Source organism: Apodemus sylvaticus, chromosome 3, assembly GCF_947179515.1.
Source record: "Apodemus sylvaticus chromosome 3, mApoSyl1.1, whole genome shotgun sequence".
Lineage (NCBI taxonomy): Eukaryota > Metazoa > Chordata > Mammalia > Rodentia > Muridae > Apodemus > Apodemus sylvaticus.
The window spans coordinates 139,693,463-139,715,043 of record NC_067474.1 but is presented as its reverse complement, the minus strand read 5'-3'; the positions used below and the strand labels follow the sequence as shown (position 1 = coordinate 139,715,043).

Below are 21,581 nucleotides of genomic sequence, written 5' to 3'. Positions count from 1 at the left end.
ATGTACTCACATACATAGAATAAATAAATAAATCTGTTTTTTAAAATGCTTTTTGAGTTGCTGATTTGAATTTCACAAAAAAGAAAATAAACTTGTTGGATGAATTCTGGTTTGGGATGAGGCCAGAATTCCCAATTTCTGAAATGTCCCTAAGCATACATTTGCTATTCAGTACTATATTTTTATGCAATGTGTCCTCAGCATTGATGACTGCAAAGATCAAAATATTGATTAACTCTGAAAAGTGCTGAAGGTGGCTAAGATGCTCTTTGCCCTGCAGTATCCAACATCCAGCCAACATTTAATTATCTGTGTAAAAAGAAGCAAGCACGTCATGTGATTAGTATATAGGTTTGCTTAGTCAATAAGAAAGAAAATGTATATGCCTACCAAAGAACTGTTTCAAAATAAATGTATTGTGTGTTATCAGTTAAGCATTTGATCTGGGTATGTTTTACATGCATACATGCCCAGAATTATGTAAAAAACTTTTTGTGTAAAAAGGGGCTAACCCAGGCTTGATGTCACATGCCTTTATTTCCAGGACCCAGGAAGCAGAAGCAGGTGGCTCTCTGTGACTTCGAGGGCAGCCTAGTCTACAAAGTGAGTCCAGGACAGTTGGGGCTGGTTACACAGAGAAAACCCTATCTCAGAAAACCAAAGGAAATAGAAAAGGGTTTAAAAGTAGAGAGGTTAAAAAGTCCTGGGCAGCCGGGCAGTGGTGGCACACGCCTTTGATCCCAAAACCAAAACCAAAATAAAATAAAATAAAATAAAATAAAATAAAATAAAATAAAATAAAATAAAATAAAATAAAATAAAATAAAAATAAAAATAAAGGCCCAGGCTGTAGTGTCTGTGAGTCAGGAATGGTGGGCAGGGCTGGGTCTCATCTCACAGAAGGGATTCTTGGATGGGCCCTGGTCTCCCCTCAGATTAGCAGATCCAAAGGCAGGCTCCTATTGTTCTCAAAATCAAGACTCCTTTTTTTGTTTTCTTTGAGCCAGGGTGTCTCTGTGTAGCCCTGGCTGTCCTGGAACTTACTCTGTAGACCAGGCTGGCCTTGAACTCAGAGATCTGCCTGCCTCTGCCTCCCAGAGTGCTGGGATTAAAGGCGTGCATAGTTGCTGCTCTGCAAGATTTTTAACTTTTTAAATTTAAAAACAAAACAAAACAAAAACCACACACATAATCTCCTCTCCTCTTGTTAAAAAATCGGGATTTCTTTTTATTTACTTATCCTCTCCAGAGAGGATCTCACTTTGTAGCCCCAGTTGGCCTGAAACTATGTAGATCAGAATGACTATATACTCACAGAGCTCCACCTGCCTCTGTGTCCTTAGTGTTGAGATTAAAGATGTTTGCCACCACACCTGGCAGAGACCAAGTGGGGCACCCTCCCAACAGCCAACACTGGCAGCCCCGCCCCCTTACCAAGGGCCATGGTCATCAGGGTAAGGCCTGTACTGTTGGTGGACCCTGCCCGGCTGGTGGCCATGAGGTAGACATGATACAGACTGGCGGGCTTCAGGTGGTTCAGGACAAAGCCATGGAAGGAGATGTTGAGGGTGACGGCTGCGTGTGGAGCAGATGATCAGTTCGGGGTGCTGACACACCTCTGTATGAGCTGAGGAATGCCCCTTCCAGACCTCCCGGGCTTGTGGGGAGCTAAGGATCGACTCACAGAAGGAGTGGTTCCCAGCATCGGCCCAGAAGATGGTGTAGTTGGTGAGGGGTGTCATCCCCAGCCAAGGGGTCTCGGGCACCCACTCCAGTTGTGCCCAGGTCCTGCCAACATGCTTTAGATGTAGCTCTGGAGCATGAGGAAGGGCTGTGAGAGAGAGAGAGAGAGAGAGAGAGAGAGAGAGAGAGAGAGAGAGAGAGAGAGAGAGAGAGAGAGAGGCAGAGAGAGGAGGTAAAAGGGCTGATATGATCAGGGCAACCGAGCCTGACTGATCTCAGGTGGATTTCTGGACTCAGGACCTGGGACATACTAGAGATGACCTAGAGGAGAGAGCTTAAGGAGCTGAGTGCTTGTGCATATCCTTAATCCTAGCACACTGGAGACTGAGGCAGGAGGATTGCTGTGTACTTGAGGCCAGCCTGGGCTATGGTATAAGACCCCATTCCAAAACACCTATAAAAGGAGCCAACAAAATGTCTTGGCTGGTAAAGTTCTTGCTTCTTGCCCTGCAAGGCTAGAGACCCAAGTTCCATCCCTGGAGCCTGCACACTCTGCTTTTCTGCTGCTGTGATATATACCAGGAGCAAAGTCTTAACTCCTTGTTGAGGGCAGTCAGAGAGTAACATTCAAGGAGAAATGGAAGCAGGGACCAGGGAGGGATGCTACTTACTGACTAGCTCTTTGACTCGCTCATCTCTCTTTCTTATACAGGTCCATGTCCACCACCTGAGTAGGGATGGCACTTCCTGTAGTGGGCTGGGCCCTCCCACATCAGCCATCAATCAATTACGATAATTTCTCATAGAAGTAATCACAGGCCAATATGTTGTGGGCGATTGCTTGACCGAGGTTCCCTAGACCCAGGTGACTTGAGGTTCTGTTAAATTGCTGGTGAAAACTAGCATACTACACAAAGATGGATTGAGAGAACTAAGTCTACAGAGATGTCCTCTGGCCTCCACAGATGGGCAGCATGTGTGTGTCCATTCACACACATCATGCACACAAATAAGTGAATTAAAGCAATGGCAAAACCAACAAAAATCAAACACAAAACCCCAAACCAGAAGCAAACATGGGGGCGAGGGAAAGAGATAGGTATTGATTAATAGATAGAGATATGAAGGTAGGCAGATAGGCAGATAGATAAAGATCCCTTCTAAGAGAGCACTCTTTTGTTTGAGATGCAGCAGGGGTGGGGTGGTATCTCACATGGCTAAGGCTGTACCCAAAATCACAATGCTACCTCATCAGAGTTGCTACAATCAGAGGTAGACACCCCCCCCTTTGTACAGAGCTCCCCACCCCCACCAGGATTTCATGTGAGTTCAGTTTATAGCTCCCAGAGGCAGAGCCTGAGTTTGAATCTGGTTCTATCTGCTTGGAAATCTTTGCTGTATGATTTCTGCCATATCTGGTTTTACCTGACTTGGTGTCTGGTTTCAGTCACTCACTCTCTGACCTGACTTGGTGTCTGGTTTCAGTCACTCACTCTCTGAACCACATCAGGTACTTGATTCAGTTCTTTCAGATGTGACCCTGGGTTTCTGTTGGGACCTTGGATTGTTTCTGTGAAGCTCGGTCCATCCCTGGTTCATGGTTCCCTGTCTGCTACCCCATCTTCTGTCCAGCTTTGGGGAGCCCAGTGTAAGCCATAATGGAAAGCACCTGCCTCAGAGGCCAGAAGTAAAGAGGTCCCATTTACCCTTAGACTCCCAGTCGCTAGAGCCCTAGATAGGGAGAGAGGAGAGGATTCTGGGAACACCGCGGGTAGACAAACCTTTCTCTCCAGAGTAGGTGTAGACATTTACAGGGGGTCCCACGGTGCCTGGGTATAGGGGAGCCACTGTGATTCTGTAGAGCTGAAAGGGATGTATGTTGTCTGCAAAGAGAAAATGGGACAGCACTAAGGGTGGGGGCTAACCTCTGCTACCCTGCCTCAGACTCCCATTTCTGCATGGCCAGATTTTGACTTTGGGGCTAATCTCAGAGATTTTTTTTTAGCTCATTTGATGGAAGTCACAAAGAGAAAGTGGAACAGAGGACCAGAACAGGAGTGGAGTGTGGGCTAGAGGGGAGGAAGAACTTTCCTCATGTAAGGGTTCAGAAAAGGTTGGGAGGCTGCCTCTCTAGGGAGGCTGCAGCTACCTCTAGACTAGCACCCCTCCCTCTGTTCCTTCTTCTTATCCCTCAGCCCCAGGCCAGCCTCACCCTCTAACAGAATCCCAGTGGTGTTCCCACCAGGCTCTATCATCCAGGACTTCTGGCTGTAATTGTAGCTGCGGGAATTCAGGCCCCACTCAATGAGATAGCCCTGAGGCGCAAGGCTGGGGGCTTCCCAGTCCACCCAGATGCTTTCAAGGTCTTGGGCCATGGCATGGAGTCTGCTCACAGCTGGACCTGGAGATAAAGCAGAAAATAGGAGTGAAGACGAAAAGCATGCAGGCCTCAGTACTAGACACTTGGATCCAAATCCTGCCTTTGCTACCGACAGGCCTGTGATCCAGGGTATGTCAATACCTGATCATCAGGCTCCTCCTCGGTAAAGGGGAAGTGACAACAAGACAATCCCTTCATTGTAGAGGCTAGTTGTGTGATAAAGGAGGATGCACAGAAGAGCACAGAGCCTGGCACCATTTGGCTTAATGTGTGTGATTCACTGAGTTCTTCAACAGGGAGGGTCTACAGTTGTCTCCATTTTATCAACGAGTAAACATGAGAGAGATACAGAGAGGCTGAGAGGCTTACTAAGATCACACAGCTCGGGGGCTGGAGACGGCTCAGCGGTTAAGAGCACCAGCTGCTGCTCCGAAGGTCCTGAGTCCAAATCTCAGCAACCACATGGTGGCTCACAACCATCAGTACAGCTACAGTGTACTCATATACATAAAACAAATAAATAAACCTTAAATAAAAAAAAAAACAACAAAACACTGGCTGCTCCTTTAAAGGTCCTGAGTTCAAGTCCAATGCAACCACATGGTGGCTCACAACCATCTGTAATAGGATCTGATTCTTCCTTCTGATGTACGAGACAGAGCGCTCATATACATAAAATACCTGAACAAAAATGTAAAAAGCACACAGCTCAGGGCTGGGGAGATCATTTAATTGGTAAGGTGTTTATGAGGCAAGCATTAAATTCAGTCCCCAGGTTCCATGCTGGAAGAAACAGCAAATGTTTGACATTGATAACCCCAGCACAGGGAAGGCAGAGGCAGGTAGATCCCTGAAGAAGACTCTCATTAGTGAATTTCACACCAGTGGGTGATCCTGTCTCCAAAAATGTTCACAGCACCCAAAGAATGACATTTGAAGTTGTCTACCAGCTGCTATATTCATATACACTCGTGCAACTAAGTGGGAATCATACTTTCTCTGTCATCCATTCATCCATCCATCCAGGTATACAACATGGATATGCAGGTATGTATATTCCTCCAGAATGACCTAGTTCTTGCTAACAAGAATGATAATTTAAAAGTTGGCTCAAAGATTTTACTGCCCCCCAGAGACAATGTCAGCGCATACACCTGCAGGCTCTGGAGATGACAGGGCCCAGGAAGGAAGGTCCTCTCCTCAGGCTACTCTGTTAGCAAGTGGTTGACTAGACAGGTGGGAGCCTAGGCAGTCCAGCCTTCAAATTCCCATGCTGCTCTCTGCCACTCGGCTGTCAGCCCCCCTTTACCTCTGTTCTCCAGGAAAACCACTGGAGTGGGTGAAGAGGTCCCGGCTGTGTTGTAGGCCACAAGTGTCACGTTCTGGGCCTCTGAGGGCAGGCGGAAGATACAGCTGAGCTCTGTGGTATTGCAGAGGTGTGCGGTCTGTCCTTGCTGACCCGAGGAACTCCAGGAGAGCAGGTAGCCCTGGATCTGTCCGCCGTCTTCCTGCAGGGGTGTTGGCTGTGGTGGGCGAGGAAGAACATGGTGAGGGAGCTGTCTAGTTCATTGTGTTGTGAATTAGTCAGCATCCGAGAGCCATGGACCAGCCGTAAGAACTGGGCTTAAGTCCTTCCTCCCCCTCCCTCTGTTCCCCTGTGGCAAGAACTAGGAGAGAAAGAAGGAAGAAACCAGGCAGCACATGTGACGCTTGCTTAACTATTCTCTGAGTGGACTCTTTGGGGTACAGGTGACCCCTGAACCCTGCATTCCAGGCTCTCCCCAAGGTCACTCCTCAACTTCTGAGGTATGTAAAGTGCCTGCACACTGCCTGCCAGGCACACCACAGTTTTGAGCCCTACTTTGGGGCTCCTGTAGGAGGGTTGGAGGGGCTTTCAGAGTCACCTTCCAGAACAGCTGTATGCTCACTGTCCCTGGATCCAGTTGCTTCTTCTGCCACCATGTGTCCAGTCTGATGGTGGGGGCTGTAGATGGATGGTGGAGGATATAGATGAACAGATGAGATGAGAGGGTTTTGGGTTTTATTTAAGTATGACTGTTTGGGGTTGGAGAGATGGCTCAGTGGTTAAGAGCACTGACTACTCTTCCAGAGGTCCTGAGTTCAATTCTCAGCAACCACATGGTGGCTTACAACCATCTGTAATGAGGTCTGATGCCCTCTTCTGGGATGTCTGAAGACAGCTACTCTGTACTTACGTTTAATAAATAAATAAATCTTTTAAAAAAATAAATAAAAGATTTATTTATTTATTTTGTGTATATGACACACCAGGGATTTGAACTCAGGACCTTTGGAAGAGCAGTCAGTACTCTTAACCACTGAGCCATCTTTCTAGCCCAAATAAATTTTTTAAATCAGTATGACCATTTGCTTTCTTTAGGCTTTTTTTTTTTCTTCTTCGAGACAGGGTTTCTCTGTATAGCCCTGGCTGGCCTGGAACTCACTCTGTAGACCAGGCTGGCCTCAAACTCAGAAATCTGCCTGCCTCTGCCTCCCAAGTGCTGGGATTAAAGGCATGTGCTAGGGTTTGTTTGTTTGTTTGTTTTTTCTTAATGTATGCGAATACACTGTAGCTGTCTTCAGACACACCAGAAGAGGGCATCAAATCTCATTACAGATGGTTGTGAAGCCACCATGTGGTTGTTGGGAATTGAACTTAAAGACCTCTGGAAGAGCAGGCAGTGCTCTTAACTGCTGAGTCATGTCTCCAGCCCCAAGATGAGAAGGTTTTGATGAAGGGCAGGGAGATTGGGTCCTGGACTGTGTGCTCCGATGGCTTCTCATGCCTCTTCTCACCCTTAATGGTGGGCCTCAGCTGCAAGCCAGGGCTCCAGCTGCTCCAGAGTCCAGGCAGAGATGAGCGGATGCATCGCATCTGTAGGGTGTAGACTGGGGCCTGATGGAGCCCGCAGAGCTCGAACTGGTCCCGTCTGGAAGGCAGGTGGGACACCTGGTGTGGGGGAGGTGACGCTAAATCCAACTTGCCCTCTCTCTAGCCCCCACCTCCGTTTCCAGGTTGTTCTCATCCTCACCAGAGTCCAGTTGGCTCCTTCGAGCTGTGGCTGGTTGCGGAGTTCGCACTCCTGTTCCATGAACTCACTGGGTTTCCACGGCTTCCAGCTCAGCCACAGGCAGCCAGGCTGGCGAGATGCTACATCCGGGCCAACATCCAGGGCCTGCAGCAGGGGAGGCTCCAATTTCACTGCGGAAGGTGGGGTTGTCAGACTTTCCCTGCCTGGTGGAGAGGGCTCTGGCTTAGCCCCACTTTCCTTCCCGGGGCTCTCTCAGGCTCTTTTCCTCTGCTGCCATGGTCTCTAGCTATGCTTGGGTATGAGTGTCTGTATTTCTCACTAGGTTGTTACCGCTAACTGGTTGGTACATCTGCTTACATCCTTTTCTTTCCAGATTATATCCAGGGGCCTGCTCCCTCAGCTCCTCCAAGGGTCTAGTTAGCAGTCGATGTCTTAAAGTCACCCAACATTGTATTTTATTTATTTTGCCACCTAAATTGTTGTAATATTCCGAGGGTGGGACTTTTGTTCAACTGACCTTATCTACCTTTTGGACCTCCACAGCTTTGCAAGAAATAAGCTGAAGCCTGGGGTGATGGATCATTGGAAAAAAGAGCTAGCTAGCTCTGCATGCCTGACAACAGTCCCAGAACGCAGATCAAAAAGCCCAGTGCAGGATTGGAGAGATGATTCTTAACTCAGTGGTTAAGAACACTGACGGAAGCGGGCAGTGGTGGCACATGCCTTTAATCCCAGCACTTGGGAGGCAGGGGCAGGCGGATTTCTGAGTTCAAGGCCAGCCTGGTCTACAGAGTGAGTTCCAGGACAGCCAAGGCTACACAGAAAAACCCTGTCTCAAAAAATCCAGGAAAAAAAAAAAAAAGGAAAAACCAATGGATAAATAAGATAAAAGAGCAAACATCTCCCTCAGCCTCTGGTCCCCATTTCTCTCCTCTCTGCCTCTCTCCAGGTCTTCCAAATGTCTCTGTCTGTGCCTAGGTCTGTCTTTCCTCCTTATGCACCCCTGGGTCTTCCAAACAGGGACTTCTCCATTTTCACACACCCAGTGTCACTCACCAACATCCATGGGATCAAGGCACAGCTTTGGGGACTGGCTGGACCCTAGCATATTCTCTGCTTGAACCCAGATGACCATATTCTGGTACAGGAGCAAGTGTTTGCGCTCGATGGAGCAGTTGCTCTGCCTCTTCTTTGGCACACAGTCCAGGATGGTGTCCTCCTGGTACTGACAGTCGGCGCGGCTCCTGCCAACAGGCTGGGCTTTGGTGCCAAGCAGAGGAAGAAGGCAAGGCTCTTCTCTCTTCTCTTTTTCTCCACCTTCCACCTCCCCCCCCCCATATCTCCTCACTCCTTCAGGGACTTGTGCCCTAAACCAGGACCTGAAGGAAGGGGCTGGCATGGAAGTCCTACATACCTAAAGCTCTTTAGGATGAAGCTGGTGGGCAGGTGGGTCTCAGGGCCTGGCTCCCACTGGCAGACCAGGCTGTTGGTGCTGAGGTACATGAGGCAGGATAGGTTGGAGGGGCTGGCAGGGGGATCTAGAGAGGGTGAGAATGTTAGGAGCCCTCCTGGTGTGTGTGTGTGTGTGTGTGTATGTGTGTGTGTGTGTTTGTACTTGTGGCCTTACTTCCTTGGTGGGCTATTCCTTCTGTAGTGTGGACCTGTGAGGAGCAGGCATCTCAGACCCTCAGCACCCTGGTGGCCCCTTTGTCAACGACAGTACAGCCTGGGTTTTATTGTGGTTTTGTCAGTCATTCATTAGCCATTTCATCCTTAAGTGAAGTGACTGAATTGCTCTCTGCCTCAGTTTCTTTATCTGTAAAGAGGAAGTAATGCTAATAAGTCTCCTCTCTCTCTCTCTCTCTCTCTCTCTCTCTCTCTCTCTCTCTCTCTCCTAGGTTTCTTTCTTTTCCTCCTCCCTCCTCCCTCCTTCTCCTCACCCCTCTTCTCCTCCTTTCCCCAGTGTTTCTCTGTGGCCCTGGCTATCCTGGAACTCTGTAGTCCAGGCTGCTGGCCTCAAACTAAGAGATCCACCTGCCTCTGCCTCCTGAGTGCTGGGATTACAGGAGTGTGACACCCCCTGGCTCTCTGAGACTTCTTTAAGAGCTGTAGTGGTTTCATTGAGAATGGACCCCCATTCTCAATGAAACAAAGACTCAAACAAAGACTCATGTTTGAAGACTTAGTTCCCAGCTGGTGGAACTGTTTTGGAAGCCTTATTGGAGGAGGTATGTGCCACTGAGGGTGGGTTCTGAGGTTCCAAAAGATTCGTCCTATTTCCAATTAGCCCTCTGTCTCCTGCTTGCTCTTCAAGATGTAAACTCTCAGCTGCTTCTGTCACCAAGCTTTTGCTCCACCATCATGAACTCTAACTGTCTGGAACTGTAAGGCCAATTAAATGCTTTCTTTTATAAGTTTTCTTTGTCGTGGTGTTTCGTCATATCAACAGGCCAGGCGGTGGTGGCACATACCTGTAATCCCAGCACTCTGGGAGGCAGAGGCAGGCAGATTTCTGAGTTCAAGGCTAGCCTGGTCTACAGAGTGAGTTCCAGGACAGCCAGGGCTATACAGAGAAACCCTGTCTCCAAAAAAACCAAATCCAAAAATCATATCAACAGAAAAGTAGCTCATACAAGGGCGAAGTGGCTTCTGATATATAGGCTGCTGGAGACAGGACTCTGTGATCCAGTCCATGCTACTTTCTAACTCAACATCCTCCTGTCTCAGTTTCCAAGTAGTACTAGGACCACAGAAGTGTGGCTCCATGTCTGGCTCTGTTATTGCGTGGTGTGGATTAGAACTCAGAACCTTGCTCATGTTGAGTATGTATTCTACTACTGGGCTACATCCTCCACCCTGGCACCCATTTCTTTTTGAGGGATGGGATAGACAGGGTCTTACTATGTAGTCCTGGCTGCCCTGGAACTCTCTATGCAGATCAAATTGTCCTCAAAGATCACAGAGATCCTGGGAGGCAGGGGGTGCAGCATTTGAAAGGCAGTGGTGGTGCACACCTGCACACCTTTAATCCTAACATTCAGGAGGCAGAGGCCGGCAGAACTCTGAATCAACAACAGCTAGAGTTGTTACTAGGAGAAACCCTGCTTGAAAACCACAAATAGCCCCCTTACTCTGCTGGGATTAAAGATATGACATCATGCCTTGGGTCTTATTTGTTCCTCATACCTCAGCGTGGCACAAATTCCATTGTGCTCAATTTGGAAAGAAAACTGGGACCAAACTGAAGAGGAGTTGGAAGGAAGCCCCTCTTATGGCCAAGAACCTGAGCTTGCTAAACAGCCAAATAGTCAAGTGGTTCTACAAGAACCCCTGTGGTGTGGCCTTCAGGGGGTCACTTGCCTCACCAGATGTCAGCTTCTTCATTGAAGAATTATAATGATAGGAAGAACCACACTCCCTGTTGTACTCACAAAGGGCTACTTGAGTGAGGGCTACCTGAGTGAGGTCTTAGCTTTCCCTGGTTTTGTCAGAGAGGCATTGGAAGCAGATGGGTAGATAGCTGGAGGGACTTACAGCCTGCACGAAGCTCAACTTGATCCAGGGTCTGGAAGCTGTTGTTCCAGAGCACTATGCAGAAGAGGAGGGCCCGGGTGTAGTTCAGGTGAGGCAGAGTGATGAGAGACTCCTGGGACCCATCAGGCAGATGATGCTGTCTGTCTCCGGGCTGTTCTGGTTCATCTTGCAGTCTCCATAGGATCTTTGGCTGTTGGTCCAGTTTGCTGCAGTTTGGTCTGACAGTGCAGGAAGCCAGGACAGGGTCCCCCAGGCGGACAATGGGGGGTGAGATCCTGATGTGCCCACAGCTCTCCAGACCTGAATTGGTAGAGGGTGGGCCCTGGAGGACTCTTTTTTTTCAGGCCAACATGGGCCAGGTCAAGACCTTAAGATTCGTAGCCTCATAGCCCTCCTCTGTCTTTTTACCCTCCCATCAGGACCTGGGGGCTAAACATGAAGAGTAAGTGTGAGACCTGCAAGATGTACTATGGTGAGAGACAGAGACAACCACATGCCCATAAATGGTTATATCCATAGGCTCCGCAGAGCAAAGCAGCTCCCCACTTGCTGTGGTGTGAACCTTCTCTATGGTGTGAACCTTCTCTATGGTGTGAACACAAGTCCCCCGTTGTGAACACTCCCAGAAAGTAGGAACACTTCCTGTGGTGTGAACACTCCCCAGGCTATGAACACTTCCTATCCTGTGAGTGTGACCCATGGTGTGAATGCCCTGTGGTAGAAATGTTCCCCACCATGTAAATATACTCCCTCTGATGTGAATACTCCCCCTGTGTGAACCTTTGCATCCCGTCCCCTCCCAGAATGTAGTTATGAATACAGTCTATCCCTCCTAGCCAGCTACACTTCCCTACTACGGAGGGACTGGGTGGTAAAAACCACAGTCAGAGTGATAAGAACCCCCAAGGCCACAGCAATCTTTGTCAGATTCAGATCTGTTTGTAAGAGCCCTTTGTGTGGGCTGGAGAGGTGGCTCAGCGGTTAAGGGCACTGACTGCTTTTCCAGAGGTCCTGAGTTCAATTCCCAGCAACTGCATGGTGGCTCCCAACCATCTGTAATGGGATCTGATCTCTCTGAAGAGAGTAATAGTGTATTCATATACATAAATAAATATTAAAAGAAAAAAAAAGAGCCCTTTGTGATTGCGCCACTTCAAAGGCGACTATCTGTAAAGAAAGGCTGGTGTGGTGAGTGTGGACCTGGACACATGGGCTAGACTGTATGTCTTAACTATTGTTAGTGATCCTGGTATATGTCACTGGGACCCCAGATGCCTTATTTCTTTCATCTGTGAATGGAGATTTAGAAACCAAGCAAAACAGTTTCTACCAGTTAGATCCCAGAGCTGTTCCTGTAGGGTGGACCAGTCATGCCTTACATTCTATCTAGTACCTCCTTGAGGTTGCAAGGATCCAAGCATGAAACACGCCCTAAGACAGGGCAGGATATGGGCTGGAGAGATGGCTTTGTGATTAAGAGCATGGACTGCCCTTCTGCAGGTCCCAAGTTCAAATCCCAGCAACCATATGGTGGCCACAACCATCGGTAATGAGATCTGGTGCATCTGAAGATAGCTACAGTGTACTTAGATAGTAATCTTAAATAAATAAATCTCTTTAAAAAAAAAAAGACAGGGCAGGATAGCAGGGTTAGCTTCCTACTTTATAGCCTTATCTCCTAGCCAGCACTACCACTAATCTGCTAACCCAGAGATACACACCCCTACACACACTCTAAAGGAACTTCCTCAGTTCTGTGGGCTGTTATTACATCTCTGCCATATTCCAGCCTCCTGTGGCTGGGTGGTTGGCATTATCAAGGTCCTGGCTGTGAACAATAACTCTCAGTGCTTGTCTAAAGTGAGTCAACATTAGGCTCATTTTCCTTATTTGTTTTTTTTTTTTTTATTTTTGTTTTGGTTTTTTGAGATAGGTTTTCTCTTTGACTCTTTGACTGTCCTAGAATGTACTTTGTAGGCCAGGCTAGCCTAGAACGCAGAGAGATCCGTCTGCCTCTGCTTCCCAAGTGCTGGGACTAAAGGTGTGCTCCACCTCCACCCGGCTAAGAGACCCAGATGTTCTAACACAATTGTGAAAAACAGCAGCTGTCAGGTCAGTGCAGGCAGCCAAGGTCCGGATGGACTTCCAGATCCCTCACATAGCTCCTGGTCTCCCTCACTGTTCCAGCTCTGACTGTGGTTTCTGCTTGCAGACACACAGTCTGTTCCTGGAGGATCAATGTGCTCACTCCTGTCTGTGGGTATTTGCCCGGCCGCCTCCCTTTCATGGTGCTCTGTAGACCCTCTCTCACCAGCTTAGCACACGGGCATCCTGGTGAACCAGACTGTATCCTGGCTTTCTGACATCCCTTTGTAATTAGAGTCATAACTGCACTGCTGCCTCTCAGCTCTGTGATGTAGAGGCCTTGGCTGATTTGTTCACCACCTGACTTCCAAGGTCTGGCACACAGCAGCTTGGGGGACCAACACCTCCCTTTTAATTCTCCTCCCCAGCCCCTGACTTACTTCTGGGGAGTAGCAAGACGATCAGGGTAACTCCAGTCAGGCTGCAGGCTCCCAGCCCCACCATTTTGCCAGCTTGGTGCCTATCTGGAGGCAGTGAGAGATGGTTAAGAACAGGCTTTGCAGCCAGAGCCTTGCTCTGCCAGTGTCTGGGCAGGGTACCTGACCCCCGAGTCTCAGTGTTTGCAACATGGAGGTAACACTGGCCTATACTGCCTTCGAGAGGAAGACATGAGATGAGTCATATCAATGGCTCTCCCTTACCAGGGCATCAAGGAGATAGATGTCTATGTGTGCAACACACCACCAAGGTCAAATCTGCCTTCCAGAAAGAACAGAGATGGAGCCAGGAGGGCGCAAGCTTTTCTTCCCTCTTGCTTCCTATATCTGTTTACTAATCTTTACTTTGTAACTGTGTTGGCTGGTTTTGTGTCAATAATACAAGCTACAGTCATTTGGCAAGAGGAAACCAGCTGAGAAAATACCTCTACCAGATTAGCCTGTGGGCAAACCTGTGGTAGGTACGTTTTCTTGATTGACGCTGCATGTGGGGGGATCCAGATCATTGTGGTAGTGTCACCCCTGGATGGGTGGTTCCAGTGCTGAGCAAACCATGGGGAACAAGCCAGTAGGAGCGCTCTTCAACGGCTTCTGCACCAGCTCCTGTCTCAAATTCCTGCCCTGACTTCCTTCAGTGATGGACTGGTGCCTGGCAGTGTAAGGTGAAATAAACCTTTTCCTCCCAAGTTGCTTTTGGTCAGGGTGTTTTATCATAGCAATGGAAACCTCAGAAAATAACCTCACGTCAACATGCCAGTTTGATCATCTCCCGCGCGCGCATGGACACACACACACACACACACACACACACACACACACACACGGACACACTGAGTGGGGAAAGACTTAGCCCCCAGGGCTCAGGATGCTGGTTCCTCTCTCCACTCATTTGTAGTTGTAGTAGGGGTACCTGGTACCCCGTAACTGGTACCACTGTATCCTTCCCACAGGCTTATGTCAAGAGCAGAAATCAGGACAGAGGAGGTCAGGCATCCTCTCTAGGTTGCCTGGGGCTGGCATGTTTAACATCAGAACAGTCCTCTATGGAAGCTCTGGGGGTGGCAAAGAGGCTGGGAGCCCAGTTCTGACTCTGGCTCCGACACTTACCTGCCTGGTTCACCTTTCTGAGTCTCAATTTCTCCATTTGGGAAAAGGGGCTTAACAATACCACTCTTGTCCCAGCAATGCTACAACGATGAAGCGAGACAGTTAAGATGAAAGCCTTTGGCACGGTGCTCGAGGAACAAGCTCTCAGAAGCAGTGGGCTATCTGTGCGAGCCCTAAAGGCAGGAAATCAGGCAATGGAACCAGGAGGACTTAGTGTCCCAGGACAGCCTCCGGGGACAGCCACCCTGTCCTTGTCTGTGCTACACTGTGCAGGTCTACTTCTAGCTCAAGGCTCTTGGACTCTGGCCATGTGCTGGGCTCTGCAGCTGCTCGCTGTGCCCACTCTGAGCACCGTGCCCACGGACACAGCTGATGCCGGAACTCCCGCCTGCCACAGCATCCTCTCTGTCTTTTCCTTTCGCTCATCCTTGCCAGCCTTCCCCCCTGGGCTCCCCTCTCCTGTCCTGCTCTTTTGAAATTCTGTCTGTGGGAAGAGAGGGAGGAAGGGAACATTGGGGATAAACTAAGGGAGAGAGAGCTCCCCAGGTGTGGCAGAGATAAAGGACCAATGGGTCGATAGATGGGTGGATAGATGGACTGGGGGAAAGAGAAAAATAGAGACAGACTGAGGCAGAGCCCGGCCCAGTGGCATGGGTCTGAGAGCAGTTACCCTGGAAGTGGAGGCAAGTGTATTACAAGTTCAAGGTCAGCCTGTGCTAGAAGAAAATCTAATCTGTTTAGGGCAACTTGGTGAAACTTATCTCAGAAATGTAAAGCAACTGGGGCTGGGGCTAGAGCTCAGCTGTCAGCGTGCTTGTCTAGCAGGCACAGAGGCCGAGGCTCGATCCCCTGTACCACATTATCAGGCATGGTGGTGTAGCCCTGCAGGCCAGCATTTGTGAAGCATCTGCCTACATGGCGATGAGCTTCGTCTTCATGAGAGCTACATACCTCAACAACACCAACAAAACAACAACAACAACAACAACAACAACAACGAGGCTGGAGAGATGCAGAGAGAAACCCTGTCTTGAAAAACCAAAAACCAAACCAAAACAAAATAAGAATGACCAGGCTGGAGAGATGCAGAGAGAAGTGGAGAGGCAGACCGAGGACGCTAGCTCAGTGGATCTAGAGAGGCAGAGGCCTGGCAGGCCAAGTCTTGCATCAACTGTTAAGAGGGGAAGGGAACCGGGAGAGGAAATAGAGGCCCAGAGACTCTGAAACAGCCGTTCTTGCTGAGGAGAAGCAGGTCAAGCGGCTGAATACAGGGAGTAAGGATTGAGGGGTAGGGATTCTGGGAGGGATGTCTTCATACCTGAGCTCAGCTCCGGTGCCCAAAGAGATGCAGGTGTCTGACTCCCCTGATGCTCTACACAGAGAGACTCCCATTTCCCAAGGATCTCCTGTCTTGGGCGCCCTGATGTGGCCCTGGCAGGGCTGGGGAATGGTCTGGGGCCTCCAGGGCTCCCACTACTTACACTGGGGCGAGGGCGCTGTGCCCAGCCCCCAAGCTTGCTCTCTCTTCTCTTGTCTCCTCTCCTCTTGGGGCAAGTTCCCGAAACTTCTCTTTCTAGCCCCGTCGTTAATGACAGGCAGAGGCGGGGGCAGGGGCGGGGGCGGGAGGGGGGGTGACCCGGGATTGCGACACCTTCCTGGTTTCCCTGCTGCACTTCGCTGAGCCTTCACCCTTGGGGGGCACAGACAGCCCCTTCCTCTCAGGAAGGAGGTTGAGGGAAACCAGTGAGCTAGCGACCTTCCTGCCTCAGGGGTCTTAGAGGGCTGGGCATTGTAGCAACCTGGCCTGAGGCCCGCCCTCCCTTCTCTCCGGATTTCCTGAGCTCCAGGGCAGAGCACCCAGAGACAAGACAGGGCCGAGGGAGGGCTGGGGTCTTCAAGTGTTTATTTCAAAACGAAGCAGGACAAAAGGGTGTGGAAAATTAGTGAGGGGTGGGGTGGGTGGAGGAGTCCCTTCCCACTGAGTCTGGCTGAAGCCTCTGCCTGTGAAGAATCAAGATTCCAGAACAGGTAACATTTACTCAAGGTTTTCTTCCCTTGTGGCTGACTCTTGTAGGCACTCTAGTGAGAGCCCTGTTTTCTAAACTCTCACTGGAACCTGTCCCCTTCCCAGTCCGTGGTCCATGCCTCCACCCCTTTGTACAATCCTAGTGGCTCCTGGTTTTATCTTCTCAGGTTGTAGTCCCTTTCAAAATGCCCCACGACCCACTAGATAATTTCAACTATCAGGAAAGAGAGGGGAAAATGGTTCTTAATCTGAAAACCACCAAAATAGTATATATTGTTGTATTAGTCAGGGTTCTCTAGAGCAGTGATTCCCAACCTTCCTAACGCTTCGACCCTTTAATACAGTTCCTCATGTTGTGGTGACACCAGCCATAAAATTATTTTCCTTACTAATTCATAACTGTAATTTTGTTACTGGTACGAATCGTAATATATATCTGTGCTTTCCAATGGTCTTAGGTGACCCCTGTTGAGAATCAGTGCTATAGAGGTACAGAGCCAACATAGTGAGTGTGCGCGTGCATGCATCGCACACACACACACACACACACACGCGAATGTATCAAATTAGCGTATGCACTACAGAGGAAATAGGAACATAGCTACTGAGAACCCACCTGGGAAATCCTGAGGTGCCTCGGCACTCCCACGGTGGCACTAAGAACCTGGAGGCGTCTGGTCCACTCTCAGTGTAGAAAGACTGGAAGCACTGATTTTGACCTGAGCAAAGGGATCAAGTGGGGGTAACAGCAGCAGGGTAGACTACTAGCAGCAGGGGTGAAGGTCAGGGAAGCAAAGACTGAGCAGTCTTCCTTCTTCCATGTCCTTAAGATGAAAGCCGTGGGCACAGTGCTTGATTTGGGCTGCAACTAGAAGGCGCCGCCCATATCTGGGGTGGTTCTTCCCACATCAGTTAAGGGAGTCAAGATAATTCCTCAACTATGAGTTGCTGCCTGGGCAATTCTAAATCGAGGCAAGTTATTAAAACCAAACCCGCCAGGCAGTGGTGGGGTACCCATGCCTTTAATCCCAGCACTCTGGGAGGCAGAGGCAGGCGGATTTCTGAGTTGAGGCCAGCCTGATTACAGAGTGAGTTCCAGAACAGCCAGGGCTACACAGAGAAACCCTGTCTCAAAAAACCAAAGTGCGCGCGCGCTCACACACACACACACACACACACACACACACACACACACACAGAGAGAGAGAGAGAGAGAGAGAGAGGAGAGAGAGAAACCCTGTCTTGAAAAATCGAAATAATAAATAAATAAATAAACAAACAAACAAAATCAAGCATTATGATCAATCCTTTGTCAATTTTACACAAACAGGTAATTTTAAAAAAATATAACCTTCTACCCCTTAGACCCGAAGTCTCATGGTTATATCAGTGTAAAACATAGTCTGCTTTTAAAAGTTCTCCAATTCTTAAAAATTCCAACACTTTAAAAGGCTCACAACTCAGCCAGATGTGGTGGCACATGCCTTTAGTCCCAGCAATTGGGAGGCAGAAACAGGTAGATCTCAAGAGTTTGAGGCCAGCCTGGTCTACAAAGTAGGTTCTAGGATAGCCAGAGCTACACAGAGAAACCCTGTCTCAAAACAACAACAACAACAACAACAACAACCTCAAGTCTCTTAACAGTAAACTTCAATGAATATCAAAAGCAAATTACATACTTTCAACATATTATGGCACTAAGTACATAATTATCTGTTCTAGTCAGCTTTCAGTTGCTATAGTAAAAGACATGACCAAAAACATTTTGGGGGAGAAAAGGGTTTATTTCAGCTTACATTTCCAGGTCATGGTCTAGCTTTGCGAGAAGTTAGGGCAGGAACTCAAGGCAGGAGCCATGGGGGAAGGTTTACTGGGTTGCTCACCGGCTGGCACTCAGCTAGCTTTCTTACATAACACAGGACCTCCTGCCCAAGGATTGGACGGTTTACATTTTGCTGGAAAGTTCTACACCAATCAAGATGATCTGATGTGGATAATTTCTTAATTGAGGGTTCCTCTTCTTACCTTACTGTAGGCTGTGTTAGGTGGACAGTTAAACACTAACTAGCACAGCTGGAGACAGCTAAGTGAGATGCTCGCATCCAGTCTGTTATGCGAGTCTCATTCCTTCCCTGAGTATCTTTCTTGTGTATGTATGAGTGAGTCTGTGTGTGTGTGTGTGTGTTTGGTTTTTTGAGACAGGGTCTCTCTATGTAACCTGGAACATACACTATGCAGAGCAAGTTGGCCTCAAAGCCACAGGAAATCCACATGCTTCTGCCTCCCAGTGCTGGACTTAAAGACTGGTGCTACCATGCCAGGCCCCTCTACCTTGTGTGTTGAGACACCATGGTTCAGAGACATGGAATGTTCTCAACAGTTGGAGGTTTTTGTTGTTCATGTCCACAATTCTCTTGTAATTACCTACAGACGCTTTTGTGAGGATTCAACTACTCAAAGACATATACAGTTCACCACCTGATAAAGGTTAGGGGCCAGCACACTGATACCTGCAACATGTTAGGTCTATGACTCTTCCTTCACAATATACCCAGCATCCTGAGCACGTGAGTGTTCACAGGAAATTCATCATGGCTCCCCTGTATCTGAGTATTGTCATGATCACATGTTGGAATGATCACTGTGCTGGTGCCCTCTGTCCTGGTGCCCTCTGCCCAGACTCCCTGATGGCTCCCATCTTACCCAGAGCCCAAGTGAAAGACTGCTCGGTGATCTGCTTGTCTTCCTTGGCCTTTTGAGATCCTGCACTCCCACCTTACTCCCCTGTACTGGCTTCTTCTAGCTTCTCTGTTTTCCTTGTTTCATGGGCTTGCTAAGCCCTCTGCCACCACCCCAGGGCCTTTGTGCTTGCTGCTTCTTTGGCCTTTACTCTCCCCACAAATAAGGGAGAAATGAGGGCTCACTCCCTTCTCTTTACAGGTCTTTGTTCAGCTATCACCCTCTTATTGAAGTCTTCTGGCTACCTTGTTCCTCATTCCTTCTTTAGTCTCTTCTGTCCCTTCTTCCTTCTTCCTCCAATATTTATTTTCCCTGCCCCTGCTGGAATTGAACCTCTACGGTGGAAAACTTTTGCCTGTACTGTTCAAGGCAGCAGACAATTGTGTTGGCCCCTCCCTGTAATTCTAGCACTTGGGAGGCTGAAACAGGAGGATAGCCGGGAGATTGGGGCCAGCCTGAGCTGCATAGTGAGTTCTAGTTCTGTCAGGGTTACAGAAGAAGACTGTGTATCAAAACAAATGCACAGGGATCGAGAGATGGCTCCATTAAGAGCACATGGTCCTCTTTCAGAGGACCCAGGTTCAGTTCCCACATGGCAGCTCACAACTGTCTGTAACTCCAGTTCCAGGGGATCTGATGTCCTTCTCTGGCTTCCTTGGGCACCATGCATGTGTGCAGTGTGCATACATACATGCAGGTGAAACATAATAAGAGAAATGATTCTTAAAAAAAACATAAAGAAAGTGGGCAGTGGAGGCTCACGACTTTAATCCCAGCACTTGGGAGGCAGAGGCAGGCAGATTTCTGAGTTCAAGGCCAGCCTGGTCTACAGAGTGAGTTCCAGGACAGCCAGGGCTATACAGAGAAACCCTGTCTCAAACAAAACAAAACACCATAAAGAAAAACTACAAAGCAAATAAAAACCAAAACCAAATCAGCACACCACTTTATTCCCAGTGACTGCAACATGCAGGTGTGAGTCTCCAGCCCATGCTTACTGAGTTCTTGAAAAACTGAACGAATGCTCTTCCTTTATCAAAACTGTTCCAATTCCCAGGGACTTGTCTCGGAATTTGATCACAATCCCCTCCCCCTCGGGGTGGGGTGGGGTCTCTGCAAAACACAACCGGCATAGCATTGATTCTCCATGTGAGACAAGAAAGAAGTCGGGTTCAACATCACCAAGACTCAGTAGCTGGTGTTTGTTCAAACTTCAAGAGTCTAAAATTATTTTAGACATCTTTTTATTTCCCTCAGGTGCTGGGATATTTTTTAATCCCAGGTGCTGGGATTAAAGGCATGCGCCACCACCTCCTGGATATTTTTGACATCTTTAAGTTCAGCACAATTGGGAAAAAGTTATCTCCACCCTGTGTGCACCAATAAAGCTTAAGGCACGACCACATTGAAATTCTTTGTAAAGAACATGTGACATCAGTCCATAAAGATGGGTTCTATAGATGTCATTCCACGTGACATCTTAAGGTATGGGGGTGGGGTGGGGGTGTCTGGTGTGATCTCAGTCATACAGATAATGCAAAGGTCATCAGCCCATAAACCACCTCCATTCCCTGCCTTCTGGGTAGAATACAGGGTATATAACCCTGCAAATTTAACATTCCTGGCTGCCCAGTACTTATCTGAGTGCGTAAGGACCTTGGGCCCTCTGCGCCTCTCCTTCTTGGGGCAATGAAAGATGATTCCATCTTTGGCCTTCACAGAGTTCTAAACTCTGTCTCCTCCCTCCTTCAGTTCTGCAGCCTGTCTCCCCCTTGGCCAAACCTCAGAAGTCTGTTCTCCTGCCTCCTTGAAGCAGTGCTTCTTGGCCTTCCTGAGGCTACGACCCTTTGATACAGTTCCTCACATTGTGACTGTCAAACACAAAATTGTTTTGTTGCTACTTCATAACAGTCATTTTGCTACTGTAAGGAACCACAATGTTAGTATTTTTGGAGACAGAGGCTTGCCAAAGTTGTCTTGACTCACAGGTTGAGAACTACCACCTCAGCGGTTCTAGCAAGCTCCCTACCTCCCCCATTGTGTAGGCCTCTATTTCCAGTTGCCTCCTGCTCTGGCTAAGAGGAATGGTTTGTTTTCCAGCCTGCCTAGGCTCTGTGGCACTTCTGTGCTTTTGTTCTTGCCAGACAGGTGAGGCCCAGTCATCTTTCTGCCAAGTGAGTGCCCTTCCTGATCTAGGTTACCAGCTGCATAGGGTCTCCTCACCCATCTTGTAACAGAGTAGTGGATGGTTGCTGCTTGCTTCCTCCACTGAAGTCTGTCGGGAAGAAACTACACCCTGGCCTCAGCTCCCCACTCAGCACAGTGCAAAGAGTGCTCTTTCCTGTGGGGCTGCAGAATCCTTGGGACGCCTCTGCCTTCCCACCTGCCACAGGAATAGTAGCTCTCCAGAGCAAAGATTCTTGGATTTTGGATTTGGTTTCTTTGAGACAGGGTTTCTCTGTATAGCCCTGGCTGTC

At 48.6% G+C, this 21,581-nt stretch overlaps 1 protein-coding gene across 10 annotated transcripts in view; it reads right to left on the bottom strand.

Moving 5' to 3' along the window:
- The window catches only part of Csf3r (colony stimulating factor 3 receptor), a 37,721-nt gene that overhangs the window by 3,125 nt on the left and 13,015 nt on the right, over positions 1–21,581 (bottom strand). The window contains exons 1-14 of one of the 10 annotated variants that reach the window (XM_052177330.1): positions 15,658–15,739; positions 13,685–13,881; positions 13,176–13,259; positions 10,651–10,950; positions 8,531–8,654; positions 8,173–8,360; positions 7,117–7,319; positions 6,881–7,034; positions 5,968–6,047; positions 5,373–5,586; positions 3,896–4,084; positions 3,465–3,566; positions 1,685–1,831; positions 1,435–1,575 (exon numbers count right to left, since the gene is read on the bottom strand). In XM_052177330.1, coding sequence (XP_052033290.1) covers positions 1,435–1,575; positions 1,685–1,831; positions 3,465–3,566; positions 3,896–4,084; positions 5,373–5,586; positions 5,968–6,047; positions 6,881–7,034; positions 7,117–7,319; positions 8,173–8,360; positions 8,531–8,654; positions 10,651–10,950; positions 13,176–13,239 — 1,906 coding nt within the window. In that variant the 5' untranslated portion in view covers positions 13,240–13,259; positions 13,685–13,881; positions 15,658–15,739. Of the gene's footprint in view, positions 1–1,434; positions 1,576–1,684; positions 1,832–3,464; positions 3,567–3,895; positions 4,085–5,372; positions 5,587–5,967; positions 6,048–6,880; positions 7,035–7,116; positions 7,320–8,172; positions 8,361–8,530; positions 8,655–10,650; positions 10,951–13,175; positions 13,260–13,684; positions 13,882–14,339; positions 15,605–15,657; positions 15,909–21,581 lie in introns of those variants that run through there. The other 9 variants (XM_052177332.1, XM_052177328.1, XM_052177324.1 and 6 more) reach the window with 9 other exon arrangements.